Source organism: Bubalus bubalis, chromosome 8 (genome assembly GCF_019923935.1).
Source record: "Bubalus bubalis isolate 160015118507 breed Murrah chromosome 8, NDDB_SH_1, whole genome shotgun sequence".
In the NCBI taxonomy this organism is placed as follows: domain Eukaryota; kingdom Metazoa; phylum Chordata; class Mammalia; order Artiodactyla; family Bovidae; genus Bubalus; species Bubalus bubalis.
In genome coordinates, this window is record NC_059164.1 from 39974353 (window position 1) to 39995817 (window position 21465).

At 35.7% G+C, this 21465-nt stretch overlaps 1 protein-coding gene across 11 annotated transcripts in view; it reads right to left on the minus strand.

Moving 5' to 3' along the window:
• Positions 1 to 6407: 6407 nt before the first annotated feature.
• CD36 (CD36 molecule (thrombospondin receptor)) overlaps positions 6408 to 21465 on the minus strand; it is a 93987-nt gene continuing 78929 nt past the window's right edge. For 9 of the 11 annotated variants that reach the window (XM_044946365.2, XM_044946361.2, XM_044946366.2 and 6 more), the window contains 8 exons: positions 19805 to 19851; positions 15956 to 16025; positions 14720 to 14907; positions 13582 to 13700; positions 12619 to 12692; positions 11649 to 11703; positions 10537 to 10701; positions 6408 to 7334 (listed from right to left, as the gene is read on the minus strand). In XM_044946365.2, coding sequence (XP_044802300.2) covers positions 10537 to 10701; positions 11649 to 11703; positions 12619 to 12692; positions 13582 to 13700; positions 14720 to 14907; positions 15956 to 16025; positions 19805 to 19851 — 718 coding nt within the window. In that variant the 3' untranslated portion in view covers positions 6408 to 7334. 11 annotated transcript variants of the gene reach the window in all.

Consider the following 21465-nt stretch of genomic DNA (forward strand, 5'->3'; position numbering starts at 1 on the left):
CTCTTTACAACCCCATGGAATGTAGCATGCCAGGTTTCCCTGTCAATCACCAACACCCAGAGCTTGCACAAAGTTATATCCATTGAATTGGTGATGCCATTCAACCAACTCCTCCTCTGTCATCCCCTTCTCCTCCTGCCTTCAATCTTTCCCAGTGTCAGGGTCTTTTCCAAGGAGTCAGTTCTTCACATCAGGTGGCCAATCTTATGGGAGCTTCAGCATTAGTCTTTCCAGTGAATATTCAGGACTGATTTCCTTTAGGATTGACTTATTTGATCTCCATGCAATCTAAGAGACTCTCAAGGGTCTTCTCCAACACCACAGTTCAAAAGCATTAATTCTTCAGCTCTCAGCTTTCTTTATGATCCAACTCTCACACCCATACATGACTACTGAAAAAACCATAGCTTTTACTAGATGGAACTTTGTGGGCAAAGTAATGACTCTGCTTTTTAATATGCTATCTAGGTTGGTCATAGCTTTTCAACCAAGGAGCAAGTGTCTTTTAATTTCATGGCTGCAGTCACCATCTGCATTGATTTTGAAACCCAAGGAAATAAAGTCTGTCACTGTCCCCATCTATTTGCAATGAAGTGATGGGACTGGATGCCATGAACTTAGTTTTATGGATGTTGAATTTTAAGCCTACTTTTTTCACTCTCCTCTTTCACTTTCATCAAAAGGCTCTTTAATTTGTCTTCAGTTTCTTCCATAAGGCAGGTGTTATCTGCATATCTGAGATTATTGATATTTCTCCCTGCAATCTAGACTCCAGCTTGTGCTTCATCCAGTCCGGCATTTCAAATGATGTACTCTACATATAAGTTAAATAAGCAGGGTGACAATATATAGCCTTGACATACTTCTTTCTGAATTTGGAATCAGTCGATTATTCATGTCCAGTTCTAACTGTTCCTTGTTGACTTGGATACACATTTCTCAGGAGGCTGGTAAGATGGTCTGGTATTCCCATCTGTTTATTATTCACAGCTTGTTGTGATCCATAGAGTCAAAGGCTTTGGTGTAGTCAATAAAGCAGAAGCAGATGTTTTTCTGGAATTGGCTTGCTTTTTCTGTGATCCAAAGGATGGTGGCAATTTGATCTCTGGTGCCTCTGCCTTTTATAAATCTAGCTTGAACATCTGCAAGTTCTCAGTTCACATGGTGTTGATGTCTAGTTTGAAGAATTTGAGCATTACCTTGCTAGAGTGTGAGATGAGTGCAATTGTGTGATAATTTGAACACTCTTTTGCATTGTCCTTCTTCGGGATTGGAATGAAAACTGACCTTTTCCAGTCCTGTGGCCACTGCTGAGTTTTCCAAATTTGTGGGCATATTGAGTGCAGCACTTTCACAGCATCATCTTTTAGGATTTGAAATGCCTCAGCTGGAAATCCATCTCTTCAACTAGCTTTGTTCATAGTGATGGTTCCTAAGGCCCACTTGACTTCACATTCCATGATATCTGACTCTAGATGAGTTATCACAGCATCATGGTTATCTGGGTCCTGAAAATCTTTTTTATATAGTTCTTCTGTATATTCTTTCCACCTCTTCTTAATATCTGATGCTTCTGTTAGGTCCATACAGTTTCTGTCCTTTATTGAACCCATCTTTGCATGAAATGTTCCCTTGGTCTCTCTGATTTTCTTGAAGAGATCTCTAGTCTTTCATACTCTGTTGTTTTCCTCTATTTCTTTGCATTGATCACTGAGGAAGGCTTTCTTATCTCTCATTGCTATTCTTTGGAGCTCTGCATTCAGATGGCTGTATCATTCCTTTTCTTCTTTGCCTTTCACTTCTTTTCTTTTCTCAGTTATTTGTAAGGCCTCCTCAGACAACCATTTTTGCCTTTTGCATTTCTTTTTTGGTGAATGATTTTGGTTACCACCTCCTGTACAATGTCATGAACCTCCATCCATAGTTCTTCAGGCGCTCTGTCTGTCAGGTCTAATCCTTTGAATCTGTTTGTCACTTCTACTGTATAATCATAAGGAATTTGATTTAGGTCATACCTGAATGTTCTAGTGGTTTCCCCTAGTTTCTTCAATTTAAGACTGAATTTTGTAATAAAGAGTTTATGATCGGAGCCACAGTCAGCTCCCAGTCTTGTCTTGCTCAATCTGATTATGGTATTGACCATCTGGTGATGTCCATATGTGGAGTCATGTCTTGTGTTGTTGGAAGAGTGTGTTTGCTATGACTAGTGCATATTCTTGGCAAAACCATCTGAAGATGTTTCCTTAGATGTCTCCAATAACTAAATTATCTTCTTTAATGCTTAGAAAGTGGGGTTTGTAAAACTATCTTCCACTAATTACCTATCCTGTCATATATAGTACCATCTTTCCATAACGACCATACTCCTCACCTGTGTAGACTGAATGTAGTGTTAGGCAGAACAGTAGCTGTAGCCTTGACTTCTGGACCCTAGGTCAGTCCAAGTTCACTTCTCTCCTCCACAATGGCCTTATTTATGCTTCTATTACTGTTTAGACACTCATTCTTTTCCAGAAATAAGCCCTTGTCTTTGTGTTCTCCTCCCTTGCTCCTGCTTATCCCTCTCAAGACATCCTCCAGGAGAGAAATCTTTACATGCAGTAAATATGAATATTTGTCATGAATACTGTCAAACAGATCAAAGAAATCCTTCCATAAGATTTAGAGAGTCAAGTTACTATTGCTTCACCCTCTACCCTGCCAAGCTGATTAGCTCTATGACCATCTGAAAATAGCATTTTCAGATTTCACAGAGCAAACAACAAAGCTAAGTGAAATGCTGCTGCTGCTGCTAAGTTGCTTCAGTCATGTCTGACTCTGTGTGAACCCATAGATGGCAGCCCACCAGGCTCCTTTGTCCCTGGGATTCTCCAGGCAAGAATACTGGAGTGGGTTGCCATGTCCTTCTCCAATGCATGCATGCATACTAAGTTGCTTTAGTCGTGTCCAACTCTGTGTGAGGCTACAGACAGCAGCCCACCAGGCTTCTCTGTCCACAGGATTCTCTAGGCAAGAATACTGGAGCGGGTTGTCATTTCCTTCTGCTAAGTGAAATATTTATAGTAGCAGATTGTCAAGCACGATGTCAAACTTTCCTCTCATAGCAGTATGCTTTTATAGCTTCACTCTCTTAAGTCATTCTGTAATAAATCTACCTAATACCAAGAACAAGACAAATAAAACTGTTACACAGGTAGTCTAATTTCACTGTGATTTAATGTGGGCATGTTTACTTCCTTGTGACTAGAAAACACTTTGGTATCCTACCAAACTACAGATTCTGATTCAGTAGGTCTAGGATAGAACCTGAGATTCTGCATTTTTAAGAAGTTCACAGGTGATGCTGAGGCACCTGACTCAGATTTCACACAATGAAATAAACAAGAGTTTAAACCGTTTGTCCTTAGCTATGTCACTCATGAAGCGCTAGTTCCTTCATGAGTGTATAGCCTGGAGCATTTCAGAAATATGTGCACATAAGCTTACTAGCATCTGAGAACAGTTGGGAAAAGAGAATAGGAGTTACTATGTAAAAGTGTCAGATAGGGTCAACAATAGCTAATATATAGTTATAGTAGTAGTAATATCAAATATCATTCAAATCATACACATTCAAAACTAAATAAATGAAAAGCAAATCATTTTTCTACTAAAGGAAGTTTTTATTTTCGCAAATATTTAATAATGCCACTACCTTTGAGCCAAGAAAGGAAAAAGCAGAGTATGCCTGTATTTTTTGATGCCAGTATTTGGCACTAATTCATCTTTAGTTCATCAACTCAACTAGCTGTAAATAACTCAGAAAAACAAATATAGGCAATTCTGTTAGTATATGCAGAAAATCATAATGAATAGTGATTAATTAAGTGGAGTGGTTATTTATCATTGTAGGTGACCATGAAGAGGCAGATAGAGAGAAAGCAGCCACAGTATCTCTAATACATTGAACTTCAACCAGAACACTGAACTGACAGAACACACCTGCAGCAAACTCCAGCTAGAAAGATCCTCTGTAATTCAGACCAGACATTGATAATAGGTTAATAAGATCAACAGCTTATCACACATGTAAAAATTTAACATACAGCTATGTTTCCCCTAAGATGACACCCCCTTTAACCTCTTTTTCTGAGTACTGAAAGATCTACATTTTCTTTTCTTCATGTGCTCGTCAGCAACAGTAAGCCTCAACCCACTTTAGGATGCTACAGATTCTCCAGTTTATGTTAACCCCTTTGCAGATGATACAGATTTTCAAACTTTAAGTTTTAAACACCTGGGTTTTTGGGGTGATTTAACAATGTTAAATAAAAATATGCCTCTTTAAAATATGGGGCAATTTTTCAATGAAAAAAAGCAGACTAATCCATCCATGTGTACAATTATACTTGCTCTGGGGCAATTAAGTCAACATGAAACATACTCCCCAAAGTGCCGAACTCCCGCCTCAGCACATGCATGTGGAAGCACACGTACACACATCCAAACTCATTGTCATGTAAAAATAACTGTCTCCCGGTTTTAAAACAAGGTATTATACTTTCTACTAGGTATTTTTAATGTATTTCGTTTGTCTTTATGTATGGATTGTTTTTCCTTTTGTATATTTAAAGAATTTAAAGAAAATATGGTAAGTAATGATAAAAATTAGAATATAGAGAGTACTATGAGCTCATAAGTCAAAACCTTTCTCTCCGCCTACCAATACAGAAGACATAAGAGGGGCAAGTTCCATCCCTGGGTCAGGAAGACCCTCTGGAGAAGGTTACCACTTGCATGGTAACCCACTGCAAGTATTCTTGCCTGGAGAATCCCATGGACAGAGGAGCCTGGCGAGCTACATACAGTCCATAGGGTTGCAGAGTCAGAAATGACTGAAATGACGTAGCACACAAATAATATGAGGTGCATTTCTTATTTTTTTTAATTTTTAAAAATTTCATATTTTTAAATATGAAGATTTAAAATCTGTGTCATTGATTGGTTATACAGTTCTATCTACCCTTAGGTGGGTATGTAATTTTTTTATTCAATTCTTCTGAACTATTTCTGCTTTACATCATTCAACCCTATTTAGTTTAAGACTTTAAGAAGTATCCTTTATATTCTTCCTAAATCAACATGTCCACAGATATCCTAATGTAGTGAAAGTAGACTCTGTATCGGAAGACAGATGGCTAGGATCTCACATGTTAACAGTTTTGCCAAAAGTTTTACTTTCCTTTAGGTTTGATGAATTCGTTAACAAAAGAAACCACTCCTTACTCACAAATAAACAATTTCTATTTTTATGGATAATTATTTGAGTTAATTTCAATATACAGTCATTTAAAAAAAGAAATATAAGCAATGAAGAAGTCACAGCTTATACATCACCAGATTGGGCCTATCTATATCCAGACTTGAGCAGCACTGAGAAGTCCCTCCTTAATCTGGAGCCCCAACAGGAAAAGGGTCCTGGAAAGTACATCCACCCCATGGGTGAGACTTCAGATTGAAGTTTTGGGGTCTCCCATTTATAATCCCAGGCCGGCCGCACGCAAACTGATAGCAAAATTGCAGTTTTGGTTTCTGACTTTTACAGTGCTGTTTGTTTCATCTCGTGACTCATCAACATTTCTTAGAAACCCTAGGGGGCTCGTAAGCCCTTCAGGGGTTTAGTAGATTCCAAGGTCCACTCTCTTTCCCATATAAAATATTGTCTGACTGGCGGGGCTCACAGGCAGGCACGGAATTCAGGCAGTGTCCAGGCAGGTCAGAAACCTGCTCTCCTGCTCCTGAAGCCTGAACTACACTTTGTTCATTTTAATTTCTCTAACACATCCCCATATTTTAGGAGGATACTTTTTCTATTCCCAGGAAATGAAAGGATATTACATCAGTATGTTTTGAATCTCTTCAAGATTTTTCCAAAGATCCTTCCAAACTGATGTTATCTCGGTTTGCAGTTATTGTTATTTATTTACCCTGGCAACTGACATGACAAGATTATTTCTGATTTTAGTATCTAAACAAACCAGTTACCAATAATTTATCCTATAAAACACAAGGCAGAATGTGGTCCATCGTCCCCTTCTGTGGGGAGCCGAGGACTCGTGGTCTCTGCCGTAAGTGAACTTCTGCTTAAGAAAGCAGGACTACCTAGCAATACATCTTCTGGTAAAAAGGAAAGGTCTTTCATAATCTAGAATTTAAGTTCTGTACCTTTAAAGTATGACCAACTATCTTTTTATTTCCTTATCCCCCAACTGGCTCAAAAATTAGTTAAGGAAAAAGTTGTAAAGATTGAATTTAGAAATAATATTTCAAAAGGAAATATTAGGTTCATACAGAAACAAAAATTCAGATAGAACAATTAGAAAACTAGAGTAAATGTTTTGTGACACAACAGGAACTAGACAAAGTACAAGATTTTAAGGAACATCTTTTAATGTTCAAAACCAGTCTTTCTGAGGTGACAATGAAAGCAAGAAATTTTACAACAAATCACTATGAATACACATTCTACAGCTAGTGATCTTCCACATAATAATTTCTGTATTATCATTTACATCTCTTAGTACTAGCACAGCATTCTGAAGGTGCCAAGCATAAGTTGTATGCAACTGAGTAGAAAGATGAAAATTTGCTCAGATTTCCAGAATAGCTGTAGAAGATGGAAGATAGCAAAGTTCTCAAACATGTCCAAATGCATAACCATTGACAAAAATATAAGCACATATTGTTATAAATACCATGGTTATAATGCCTTGCTGATGCTGTACAAAGGGTTCCGTAGAGGAAAAAAACCTTGAGAAATGTATAATAAATGGTTCATAGGCTAGTCATTTAGTTTACATTTTCAAATATCTTTCAAAATATTTGCTCTTCAGAGGCAATGTACTGACAGTACTGGGTCTGTGTTTTGCGGGGACACTGATGAGGGTAGTGATGTTTTCCTTTTGATGAGGAAGGCTAGTGTTCAGGGTCCAGGATTTGTGTAGAAATGACCATCTCTCTGCTGAATTTAGCATTGGGAATAAATCAGTGAATCAGTACCAAGTAAAAATAAGTGGGCCACATCTGTAGAAACTGAAGTCCATTCCATTGTGAACATGTTGAATTTTTAAAAGTGCTGGTTTTTTGTTCAAAGTGTGGAATTTAATGATGTCTTAATAATCCTTTTGAAATGTGCTGCTGCTTATGGGGGCAGGTGAGAGGGAGTGCCACCAGTTCTTGAACTGTAAGATAAGGTGTGTTTTGCAAAAATAAAGCATGAAAATCTTGACTTTTGTAAGGTGATATTAAGAAAGGTCCTGACATAGCTGGTGCATAAATGTAGAGACTCTTACTCCCTGGAAAGAAGAAAGATAAGGTACATATCAGAAATTCATGGGAAAATAGTTAAGACTCAAATTCTATATATTAAAGATGTTGTATTTTCTAGAAATCAGCCCAATTTCTCCAGCTGTAGAGAAAATTTCTCTGATGTGCTTCACGGATAAGGCAGTTATTTTCCCATTCCAGGGTTCATGGAAGGCTCCTTCCCAGCTCTCAAGAGCTGCACGCAGTCAGATAAGGAGGGTCACTCATTAAATCTGCTCTGCATGAGCATTTCCACTCCTTGCTGTCCCTTCAGACCATCCTCTGTTTAGTGGTGTATGTACTGCTTCTTTTGAAAAGACTATTGGCTTATTCTCTTCGTGATCCATTGAATAAATCCACACCTTCACTCTCCCATCTTTACTTTATTCCCTCTGCACAGCGTCTCCTTATTTTTCAGTTGTTTATAAATCTTCCCAAAGGCATAATTAATTACAATATTCAACATGAGGCCTGTTTAAGGAAATCTATATCTGTGATTCTTCTAAATCTAGTAAATCAAGTAATCAACCTAGAAATTTTTTCTTCTCTATTTGTAAAGATAAAAAGACATACTGTTGTATAAAGAGCAGTTACTTTCCTTGTAACAGTCAGAAGTTTAAGCCAAATCAATACACTTGTTGATAAAGACACTCTGGAAAGTTTTCAGTCTTTTACTTTCAGCTGCATAGCTCTGCTGAATTGCTCAGTTGTGTCCAACTCATTGTGACCACATAGACTCTAGCCCTCCAGGTTCCTCTATCCATGGGGATTCTCCAGGCAAGAATACTGAAGTGGATTGCCATGTCCTCCTCCAGGGGATCTTCCCGACGCAGGAATCAAACCAGGGTCTCCTGCATTGCAGGTGGATTCTTTACCTGCTGAGCTACCAGGGAAGCCCAAGCTACATAGAGACCCAAGATGTTGGACATTCAGGGCTCATTAAGCACTGATGAAATAGGTTATGTAATTTCAATAGAGAATAATACCAAAAAATTTACAACTACTATAGTTCATTTTGAAAAGCTTATCTTCCCACTAGAACAAGTTTTGTTTTAACTTGGCTTTTCAATGGATGATATTTTGGTCTATTATATAAATGGTCATATGCATTACTGTGTTTAAACATAACTTGTTACTGGATTGATGACATGTTTTAAAGGTGATGCCATATTTCCTTTATTATAACATGAATGTATTAGCATTTTGAATACATTCTGTCCAAATAGACCATAGGCAGAATTGTTCAGTGTCCTCTTAAGGAAATATATATAGGCAGAAAGCATCAGAATAAAAGATCGAGTTGCCTTCCTCAGTCTAAGCTTTCAATCTCACGAACACACACAAAAAAATTGGTCCAAAAAGTCCAGTTTGTTTTTTAAATCTTCAATTTAACTGATTCACGCTTTGAAAATAGTTTTATACTGTTAAAATGTACTTTTCTGTAATGTCTCCAAAAAACAGAAGGGATGCTGATAGATCCATGGCTACTGGAAAATCATAAATTTTTATTAGGGATTAGCTGTGAAATTCATGTAAAATAGCATGATTTGAGCACATTAAGGTCAATAATTGTCAGTGGCAGCTCCAGAATTTCTATACAGGGCAGCTTTCTGTCAGCAATCTGAAAGTGGAATAAGAAGACTTGTTTTAAAATTGTGATTGATTTTCTTCAGAGCAATTTGCTGCTGTTGTTGTTCACTTGATAAATTATGTCCAACTCTTTGCAACCCCATGAACTGGAGCATGCCAGGCTACCCTGTGCTTCACTATCTACCTGAGTTTGCTCAAACTCATGTCCATTGAATCAGTGATGCCATCTAGCTATCTCATCCTCTGTCACCCTCTTTTCTTCATTCCCTCAATCTTTTCCAGTGAGTTGGCTCTTTGTATCAGGTCGCCAAAATACTGGAGCTTCAGCATCAGTCCTTGCTTTAATTTAGATTCCATATATATATATATATATATATATATATATTTTTTTTTTTTTTTTTTCCTTGTTCTTCTTCTGGGCTTCCCTGGTAGCTTAGACGGTAAAGAATCTGCCTGCAATGCAGGAGACCTGGGTTCAATCCCTGGGTCAGGAAGGTCCTTTGGAGAAGGGAATGGCAACCCATTCCAGAATTCTGGCCTGGAGAATTCCATAGACACAGAAGCCTGGCGAGCTACAGTTCATGAGGTGGAAAGCCGTAGGATACTACCAAGTGACTTTCACTTCACTTCATTTTTTTTCTTTGATATCCCAGGGAAGGAATGGTGGATAGAACCTATGGGTCAGTGGCCTCCCCTCAGGCCGTACCAATGCCATGTATGATTATTAAAGAAAGGCTTCCATTTAGAGAAAATAGGGTCTGGTATACACTCCTCTGTGTACAAGGGGACACGGGTACTAATATTTAAAATACAGAGGCCTGAACCCCCTCTTCAGTTTTGCTAAAACTCATCCATCCATATTTATCTGATTTTTCCTTTAAACTCTAATTATTTGGTTTTAGTGAGTTCAACTTTATTCTATTTTCTTGTACTCATTTAATTTTAGTTCCTGAATTATAATCATTCATCAGGGCTTCCACATGGAACATCTAGGGTGCATGTCATGATTTTGGACAGCATGTCTATATGCAGCAGCTCTGTTTTTATATTAATATGCTATTTGCATTTAAAAATAGCATATTTTTATCTGATTTTATCTCTACCATTTAGTGACTCTTTAATTCTCATTATTTTATAGCTTATCTAATTTTACTTTTTATTTTCTTTTCCCTTATAAATTTCAGTCTCCCCAAATAGCTGCCATTTTCAGTTTCACATAACGTTTCCTAGTCAGATATATTAAATTATTTGTGATTTTTAAAATAACTATCTAGAAATAATTAAATAAAAATTGAGTACATGTATAGCTTTTGTGCAGCATTCTAACTTTTCAAAGGTAACACCTTCACAGTTTAGCCCATTTCCTCCCAAAATAAAGATGAAATATAGTGATCTGTTTAATATTGATAAGCCTAAATACTCATTCAGTCTTCATTTTAACTTGCATTAAGTGTCTCAAAGTTTCAAGGATATATTAAAAATGATAGTTGACTAGACATGTTCATTAATGTTTGCAGCCTAGTTTATAACTGTTTTGATAAAATGAAAACAAGTAATATTTAATGTTACTGAAGTCATATATGGTTTCTGTTATATACTTACTTAATTTACTCCCTTTGATCTGCATGCACAATATGAAACCATGAAAGCAATAAACATCACCACACCAACACTGAGCAAGACGATTTCTACCAGGCCAAGGAGGTTTATTTTCCCAGTCACTTGATTTCTGAACATTTCCGCCTTCTCATCACCAATGGTACCAGTCTGTAATCAAGTTAATAAATAGTGTTATTTGAGTAGATTTGAGAGCAGAATACTCAAACTCTCCACTTATGTGTATCACTTTTATCGAAACAACACATGAATGTCAGTCATCTTTATCTGCAAGACAAACCTGTTGGAATTCTCTTTGCATGTCAAAGAACACAGTAAATGCCCAGGTAGAATATTTAGAGAGAGAGAGAGAGATTATTCCTTCCTTCCTTTATTTATTTATTTATTTTTGATCTTTGTCAACAGTACTTTATTTTTTTAAAGCAGGTGATGATTCCTCTGTGTTCCGCATCTTGATTCACTTCCTGCTATTCCTTCCTTTAAACATGTTATTTAGTGTTATTGAATATACTGATTTCATTGATCAGTATAGCAGTCTTACTGAAATATTCTCCAGTTTCCCAGAGGTTGCTTCTTAGTGACAGAGGAAATGGCAAAGCTCAACTGTATCTATCTCTAAAGGCTTATGCAATGCCTTTCCTAATTCTGTGGTTTATCGGTTCCATGATTTATATTAAAAATATCTTGTCAGGCACTAGATAGACTGCCTACATCTACTCTTAATTTGCCCATTATAAGCTTGGGTGGTTTTGTTAGCACTACAAGGCTCATATTGAGTTATTTGGAGTTTAATATTTTCATGACTCTTTCGTAACACGTGTACTATGACAAGAAAAATTATCTAATAAATGCATTATGAAGTATTTTTATTTTCATAAAAGTTAGACTTAAGTCTAACATAATCCTGATACTTCTATATGACTTGTTTTAAAAAATAATTAATTATATAATTAATAATATATAAACTCACCCATAGATACAATGGAAAGACAAGTTCAAATACTGTGTGTGTGTGTGTATTTAATTTTCAAACATCAAAACCTTTTTCTGTATATTAAGCTTACTGTTCTTAGTGACTAATAGATAAAAATACTAACCTCATTAAGCCAAAGAATAGGGACAATATAGTTTTGCGTCAGATTCTTTAGTGCTCTGTAATAAACATTGAAAATAAGTATGAAAATATATACTAATATGCTATACACATATGACAGATATTAGTAATTACTAGTGAAAATAAATGTTCAGAAATTAGTTGCTTTTACAACCTGGTTAAGTTACGTGCTTTGTTTCCCCTGTAATGAAGCATTTAAATTTTAATATTGCTGTTTCTCAGACATCTTTCCTACATACACATCTTTTTAATACATTGATTGTATATTTATTTATTTGTGGCTGCACTGGGTCTTCGTTGCCATACGTGGGCCTTTTCTAGTTGCGGCCAGCAGGGGCTACTCTATAGTTGCTGTGCATGGGCTTCTCATTGGAGTGGTTTCTTTTGTTGTGGAGCATAGGCTCCAGGAGCGCAGGCTTCAGTAGCTGCTGCATATAGGCTCAGTAGTTACGACTCAAGAGCTCCAGAGCACAGGCTCTGTTGTGGTGCATGGGGTTAGTTTCCCAGAGGCCTGTGGGATCGTCCTGTATCAGGTATCAAACCAGTGTCCCTTGCAGTGCAAGGTGGACTCTTAAGCACTGAACCATAGGAAAGCCATCTAACACAGGTTTTTTAATTAGAATGACCTTTTCTAAGTATGTATTTTTCCTTTAAACAAATTATACCCAGGAAACTAAAATATGAATGCTGAAACTATTGTCATAAAAATATTTGGACAGTTAGCAAAGAGAGAAATACCAGAAATACTCATTCCAAAATATGGCTAAGTACCATTTCACTACACATTAGGTGTCATTCTAAATTACAAATGACAGTTATAAGCATTTGATAATTATTTAATGACATTAAGCCAAACAGAAGTTGAAACTTTATTTCCATCTCCTTTGATAGATATATCCACATCTTACAAGAAAATTTGAAAAATCAAAATAAAACTTGTTTAAGAAACTCACTCAATTTTTTTTGCTGGCTTGACCAGCATGTTGATCTGCAGCCGTTTTGCAAACCGTAAAGTAAATCCAGTTATCTAAAAAGAGAACAAACTAATTACCAACTTATTTTAAAAACATTCTTTTATAATATCCAGACCTTATTTTTGTTATGTAGAGCCTAAGGTGAAAGTGTACTACTTGAACCTGTGAAATTTGTTATTTATTAATAGGACTTAATCAGACATATTGACTATTACTATGAGTATATGCATATGTGTATACACATATATCCTTGCCCAACCTAATGTCAAGGTTTAGTTAGATTTGTGATGTTTACTTGAATTGCTTTTGGGGAATTAGTAATGACATCAACAGTAGTGAAATCTAAAACTCATTTGACAAATATATCCTGGAATTTAAATACATACTCAGTCAGAATCCATGTATCATCAGTATAATTATAATGTTACTTCTGTCATCATTTAAACTAAAATATGACTACTAAAGTCCTGACATTTCATTTAGCTGTTGAAAAGGGGAATATTAATATAAATGAAAAATTGAAACTGTTAAACTATAGGGACTTAATAGATTTTTCTTGACAGTAAGAAATATATTTGATCTTGCCTCAAGTGCATGTACACCCATAAAAAATTTTAATCCTTCATGATCTACAGGGTCCCTTCATATAAGCAATATTTGCAGTTAAGTATAAAGTACATTTGAAAGAGTAACATAAAATCATTTTAATCCAAATAGAATGATTTTCATTATTCCTGACCTTTACTGAAAAACTAAAATTATCTTGACATTTCATAAGCAACAACAGGAAGAAATCACTGTAATTTTCCTTGAAGTAAAAATAAGTAATTTATTAAGAATGTAGTACAATAACTGTGACTAAATGTGATTGATAGAAAGGAGATAATTTAATTTTTTCTTCATTTTTATAAAATAAATCCGATCAATAAAGTATTTGCTTACAGGTTCAACATCTAAGTACGTGCTGTGTTCTTCTTCATTTGGACTTAAGCCTTCAATAGGTTCTGCAAGATCAGGACTTCCATGTAGAAAATGAGGAAGTGAAATGTACACAGGTTTTCCTGAAAGCAAGTTTTAAGAGACAGTTGGGATAAATCATTTTCCTCATTTCATATACCACCTAGGAAAGATTTCCTTGAAAACAAAGCTTTATAATTTAAAAAAAGAAATGCAGATTTGGCTTTGAAATCTAATCAGGGGATGAGAGTGAGGGAAAATTATAGTCTCTGATCACTTTTGAACAAAAATAAAATGTAAACTTCTACATCATCCTACTGACTATTAATGTCTGTTGTTCATCCCTTAGGTGTTTATTTTCACCTTAGGTGTTTTCAATATGTAAAGCTTAGCTACTGAACACAAAGTTACAACCATATACCCTCATGTTTCAGGCTGTAAAATGTCTTTGGACTGAGAATTTATTTAAAGAGGCTTTTCTTTCTTTCTTCTCACCCACTCTAACATGAAGAAGGTAAGCAAAATAAGATAGACTCCAGATGCCATGTTTGAATCAATTTTTGTTTCAGAGACATCCTAAAACATACTTATTTTATTTACAGATTCTAGGTTAGAATAAGAAAAATGTCAGATGGACCAGTTGGGATGCTCAAAGTATTCTGCAAACTGTTTTCATTTTACGCTACATCTAAAAGGAGCACAGCCATTCTGCGCAGCAAAAGAAATGGTCAGAAATGAAATGGGTGGGAGAAAATACTCCCAAAACACGTATCCCGTAAGTGATTAACATCCAAAATATACAAGAATTACGCAACTCAAAAAAATAAATAAACCAATTTAAAAATGAGCAAAAGACCTCAAGAGACATTTTCCAAGTAGCACGGGAAGTATCGATAAGCATGATTATACCTAATAAAAACTAAGTTTTGGAACACGAAAATAACTGAGACCCTGAAAGCAATACAAACATCAAAACAAAAATATCCTACCATCACTCTTACTTTCTGCCCTTATTGCTTTCTCACTTTATATTTCTGGAGGAAAGGAATCCTGGGTGAAGTTTACATTTTAAAGGATAATGCAAATTATGCCATGGATTGTGACACTGAGAACTTGTACTCACCTTCTTTGCATTTGCTAATGTCTAGCACACCATATAAGGTACAATTTTTTGAGATGATTTTTTCTGTGCAGAAACAGTGGTTGTCTGGATTTTGAAGTGGAGATGCAAAAGCATAGGATGGAAGAATAAATCTATACACAGGGATTCCTTTCAGATTCATTTCAGCTCCAAACACAGCATAGATAGACCTGAATACAGATAAGAAAGAGCTTCATTCTGGGAATCTAAACTTCGTTGTGCAGATTTGTTTTTTCTTATATTTAAATTAATACTATTGCTGCCTTAAATTAGAAAAATTAGATATAATCTTATTAGAATCCTTACCTTTTAGGAAAAAAAAAAACTTGCAAAATTTTAAGACACACTGGAACTTAATACTTGAGTATGAGCTATTCTTATCGTTGTTTTCAAACGCTTCTGAGAATAATTTTTGCTTATGAATTACCATGGAGTATTTACAATTAAGGCATTCCTCACAGTTAGTTTCCTTTATAGATTAAATATTTTCTAATCCCCAGATGACTGTTTGAAGAAATGCTGTTCTCTTCAATTTTACAGATAAGGAAAAAGATTTAGAGATATTATGCTTGCTTTACCAAACAGTGTTAAGAAACCAGGTGAGCATCAAGGATAGACGCCAATGCTTGTGTGATAGCTACTGGGCCCCCATCAATTTGAAAAGATGCTGTATTGTCAGTGGGGTGCATGAACATAGTTTTGTGTTTGTGGTATCCTCTTCTTTACAAAGACTGGGCATGCCTTTCTAGACTTGACTGTTATCACTCTTATTGCTAATTTAGAAAAAGAATGAAAAAAGTAGTCCTTACTTAAAAATAACAAAAAGAAACTGATTTGCATTATACACAACATCCTTCTACATAAAATTTTAAAGACTCATAAATACATTGTGTGTGTGTGTGTGTATGTATGTATGTATTGGTGGCTCAATTGTGTCCAACTCTTTGCAACCCCCTGGGCTGTAGCCCACCATGGTCCTCTGTCCATAGGATTCTCTGGGCAAGAATACTGGAGTGGTTTGCCATTACGTTCTGCAGGGCATAAATACATCATGAATTTCACATTGTATGTATTCTTAATAGATCAGGAGAAACATCCCTAAAAGTATTTTATTTTTCTCAAATAACATGATTAATAAGCATGAGTTTCTTGGTCTGTGTTTTATCACTTAGAGAAAGAATTCTGACTTGGAAAAATACATCATTGTCTCTCTCTTACCTGCAAATATCAGAGGAGAAAAATTGCAATACCCTTGTCCTCTCAACAAAAGGTGGAAATGAGGCTGCATCTGTTTAAAAACCAAACCAGTGGCAAGGGATTAGATGGAAAGAGTGTGTCTTAGACAAATCTAGAAATTTTGATTCCAAGCATGGTTTAGAGAAATATAATGCAAACTGTATATATAAAATTAAAATTCTCCAGTAACTGCATTTTAAAGATGAAAAAAAAAATGTATCAAGTATATGTTGTTTAACCCCATATATCAAAAATACCATCATTTTAACATATAAAAATTAACAAATTTCTGAAAATCCAGTGTTTATACTTACCGTATTTCAGTTTGTACTAGCTGTGTTTCAAGTGCTGCTGAATTGTGACCTGTAGCTGCTGCTGCTGCTGCTGCTGCCGCCAAGTTGCTTCAGTCGTGTCCGACTCTGCGCAACCCCATAGATGGCAGCCCACCAGGCACCCCCGTCCCTGGGATTCTCCAGGCAAGAACACTGGAGTGGGTTGCCATTTCCTTCTCCAATGCATGAAAGTGAAAAGTGAAAGTGAAGTCGCTCAGTTGTTTCCGACTCTTAGCGACCCCATGGACTGCAGCCAGCAGGCTCCTCCATCCATGGGATTTTCCAGGCAAGAGTACTGGAGTGGGGTGCCATTGCCTTCTCCAATGTAGCTAGCAGCTACTATATCTAATAAGACTGTATACTATACGTAGTCATTGGTATTCTGTTTCCTATTAAATTTTCCCATTCCATAAATACAGATGAAAGTTTTTAAAAATGTCAAAATTACGTTGTTAAAACTGCAATTTTATGTTTTTAAATCTTCCATCTATCAGTAGAATAGCAATTTTTGAATCTTGAGATTCCTTTAAAACTCATTTTTGTAAATGTTGTTTGTACTTTTAATAGCGATCCATTCACTTACCCTTATGGCTGATCAATATTTTTTAAATCACTAAACAATTTCACACAAATGGTTGGAAAATGTACACATCAAACTAAAAAGGGCATTTTTTGAGCTTAGTAAATCTTTACTATGGTTGTGCTCCATAGTACACACTGGATGTAAGAAAAAATAGCTAGATAATTCCTCCATTTGCTCCACAAATGAATATCACCAAACATGAGCCACAACTGAATGTGTCTGTTCAAAACAGTAAGACCTATCCTTCAGTTATGAATACCATACTCTTTTTCTGGTAACGGCTCTGACCTTGTGATTTTATTACATTTCTTACATTTTTGTGATAGGTGAAATATAACAGAGGATCTCAGTGAACCTGATAGAGACACTGAGAGAATGGAATACTGAAGGTTAAATTCCCCAAATAGGTCCCTGAATGGGCCTTGCCTACAACTGCTGTCCCAACACCTTAGCCATTAATGGAAAAGAGTACATTGAAAATCTTCAAAAACCATTGGAAATATCATCGAAGATTATGTTGTAATGACACCAGTAACTACCAAGAGCCATGACCATAACATAGCTGATACTAGCAGGGCTCTCTTTTTTTAAAATACATTCAAATATAAATAAATATTTTCATTTTATGTCTTTAAACTTAATGAAGAAGATAGAGGAAGTACTTCTAAATCATGATTTAAAAATCAACTTGGATCCATTTACATTTCATTAGTCTTTTTCTCAGAGAAGGCAATGGCACCCCACTCCAGTACTCTTGCCTGGAAAAAATCCCATGGACGGAGAAACCTGGTGGGCTGCAGTCCATGGGGTCGCTAAGAGCCGGACACGCCTGAGCAACTTCACTTTCACTTTTCACTTTCATGCATTGGAGAAGGAAATGGCAACCCACTCCAGTGTTCTTGCCTGAAGAATCCCAGGGACGGGGGTGCCTGGTGGGCTGCCATCTATGGGGTCGCACAGAGTCAGACACGACTGAAGCGACTTAGCAGCAGCAGCAGCAGCAGTCTCTTTTTCTAGTACTGTGACCAAGAATCTCCCATCAGAGTCCCTGGTCTACCTGGTCAATCTTTGCTCCTAGTTTGTTTTACTGTTATTTTCTTCTTAGATACTTTTAATTTCATGCTTGATTCTATGTATATGTTACTGTCATTAATGGATCCTCTTAATACTGTTTTAAAACTGCTCTATTTTTTGTTTTAGACTAAGATTTAAATATATTTTAAGCCCATAAGCAATAGTTTACTATTTAGGAGAAGCACACTACATTTCTCTCTTAAGGACTGAAGTGTATGCTTATGAAATTAAAGTTAGTGGTATTGGGACAGTTGACTATTTGCAGAAATGAGCTACTTGGAAAGGATTTCTTCACCCATCACCATGACTCTAAAGTGTTGCGAAGCAAATTCAGCGGTGGTTTTACTGGTGGGTTTTTTTTTTGTTTTTTGTTTGTTTGTTTGTTTTTTAGCAGAGTGTAAACAAAATTAAATAAACCTGTGAAACTCAGCAATACCTTTGTGAAAATGAACATTCTCTATGTTTCCTTCTTATTTTCTATCTTTTATGTACTTTATGTATAATATTTTTTCTTCATTGTGTTACATTCTTCTAAAGTGTTACCTTATCAACTTTACACGCACAATATTCTGCTTCCGCTTCTTAGTAGCTGGAAGATCACCTTTGATTTTAAATACCTAATAGTATTTTATTCCCATTACTTTTTAAAATTTTAATACTTAAACTAATAGGCATATGTGTACTTTGCTTTTCCTTAAGGAGAATAATAAACTGGATCTATCACACTCTGAATCTAAAGTCCTAGTACCTTCTTTCTTCCCAGCTCCAATTCACAATGTTATTTTTGCATACATTTCTCATGGTTAGTACAGATGCAACTGTGTTTTATTGTTGTTGTTTTCTTTCTCATTTTAATCATCTCATTCAAAATCTGTGTTCAGCCTTGAACATCTCTGATTCTGCCTCATATCGAAACCTGCACTTGGACACAAGTTTTACTTTTGTATTTATCTTGATTTTTTAATTCTTTAAGTTTTAAACTATTCAGTTCAGTTTTGTCCGACTCTTGGTGATCCCATGGGCTGCAGCATGCCAGACTTCCCTGTCTATCACCAACTCCCAGAGCTTGCTCAAACTTGTGTCCATTAAGTTGGTGATACCATCCAACCATCTCATCCTCAGCCGTCCGCTTCTCCTCCTGCCTTCAAACTTTCTCATCATCAGAATCTTTTCTAAGGAGTCAGTTCTTTGCATCAGGTGGTCAAAGTATTGGAGTTTCATCTTCAGCATCAGTCCTTCCAATGAATATTCAGGACTGATTTCCTTTAGGATTGACTGGTTTGATCTCCTTGCAGTCCTTGGGACTCTCAAAAAGAGTCTACTCCGACACCACAGTTCAAAAGTATCAGTTCTGCACTCAGCTTTCTTTATGGTCCAACTCTCACACTCATACATGACTAATGGAAAAACCATAGGTTTGACTAGATGGACCTTTGTCGGCAAAGTAATGTCTCTGCTTTTGAATATGCTGTCTTGGTTTGTCATAGCTTATATAGTATTTCCAAAACATGCAAACAGTAACTACTACTCTAAAATATATTACCCCCTTACTTCTGTGGCCAGGAAGGAAGTTCACTTAAGTAAAGCTTTTACGAAGCAAACATTTCCCAAGGAATGCAGTAAAGGCTTATCTTCAATGGTTAATATTCAGAAATCCCATCACATTAGACTGATGTTTAATAAGCCTATATATAAGTATAGAGACTCTGAATTATGTTGTAGGGATACAAAGATAAGTAAATGCATATCCTCAACCCCCAGAACATTGTATATATGATGGAGGGTTTGTGGGAGAAAGAAGGTGGTTTCATTGTGATATTACCACAAAACAGATGTCTTTACCTGTACCATTAATCAGGTCACAATAACTTGACCAATAGGAGAGATTCCTTAAGAATTAAAAAAAGAAAAAGAAAATGATTAGTCTCATTTCAGGAGCACCTTCTCATATTACATTGTCTATTATGAGTCAGTATTTCTGCAGAAATAATAACAATTAATTAGACTAGATGTGACAGGTGCTAAGTTTAAGAAATGTTCTAAGTCATTTGGTCTATGTATTGTTTGAAGCCGGCATCTTGTTGAGATAAAGGAAGTGCTTGATAACACTAAGTAGCTAGATTATAAAATAAAAGCTGCCAAAATTTGGTAGTTAGGAACAACTTGGAAAAGATAAAGTTCTGCAAAAAGAAAATTTAAAAACACATATCAGACATTTAGATGTCTCCTTCAAGAAAGTTTTTTATTGTTGCCTCGGTGGGAGAAATGGAGTATTTCATATTATGTTGAAGTGTCCAGCTGAGTAGGAGGAAGATACTAAATGGTTAACTGATATAAACTCATTATGAGAGAAGAGAGTAGAATGTGGAAGAGGAAAGAGATGTTTGATTAATAGAGATTTAGAAACATGTAGAAAATCAATATATACTTTTCCTCTCAACTCTTGCATGAGCTGGCATTAAAGCAGGATGAAGTTTATTAATTTATATTCTGGTATCTACATAAAATATTCATGTGTGTGTATATTTATATATGGAAATAATAAAAACAACAGTAGTTATAGTTTCTCTGTATGCTCAGCTACTTTTTGGTGATGGAAGAATGGTTTTGTGACTCTAACATACCATCCAGTAAGATGTCAAGGCAAGCTATTGCTTCTTTTTTAAACAGAATAAGCTGTCAGTCATGTTCAGTCGGTTAAGTTAACCTTATCATAATCTTAAATGAAATTCTTACTCCAATTTGGAGCATTTAGTAACTCTCCTTAAAAACTGGTAATATTGAAATGCAAGAAATTCTCACTTTCCTCAATATACAGAGATGTAATTTCCCTAAAATGAACATTTAGAAGTGTTTGTTTTCCTCCATTAGAATTTTCAAAATGATAAAAGACTGTGAACTCTGTAGATGAAAAGTCTACATGAGTGAGTATTTAACTGTTTTAGGCAATTTTTAGGGACACACTCAGTGTGAAGTAATGGTTACTTAATCATAAAAATATTTCACCTCTTTTGATTTTGATCACTTTATTCTTTGTCAGGAATTACTAATCTTAAAACTCTAATTTCAACTTTGAGAAGAAAAGCTTTTCCCCATTGATATTTATTGGGCTTCTTTGTATTTTAGCTATATGACAGATTAGGTGTACTGCACATAAACAAGCAGGAACTTGGGAGAAGTAGGAAATCATGGGTATGTGAACATATCTCATTCTACTACTTCATAGGAAGTGTACACTTTATTTTCAGGTTTAATATGTCAGTTTTGGAACAGGAAATAATAATTCCATTTTTTGCATTGACAATGGTTTAAAAAGCTGAATTATCAATATAGAAAATTATTTCAGGAAAATTTTTAAGGGACAAGTCATGAAAATGTTCACATGGATTCATTGATCGTTCATCTTTATGGGTACATTTAATCATCTCCCTGGAATGAATGATGTTTTTTGACATTTTCAGTTAAAAAAGAAACAGTAAGATGTCTGTATTCTGACTTGCTAG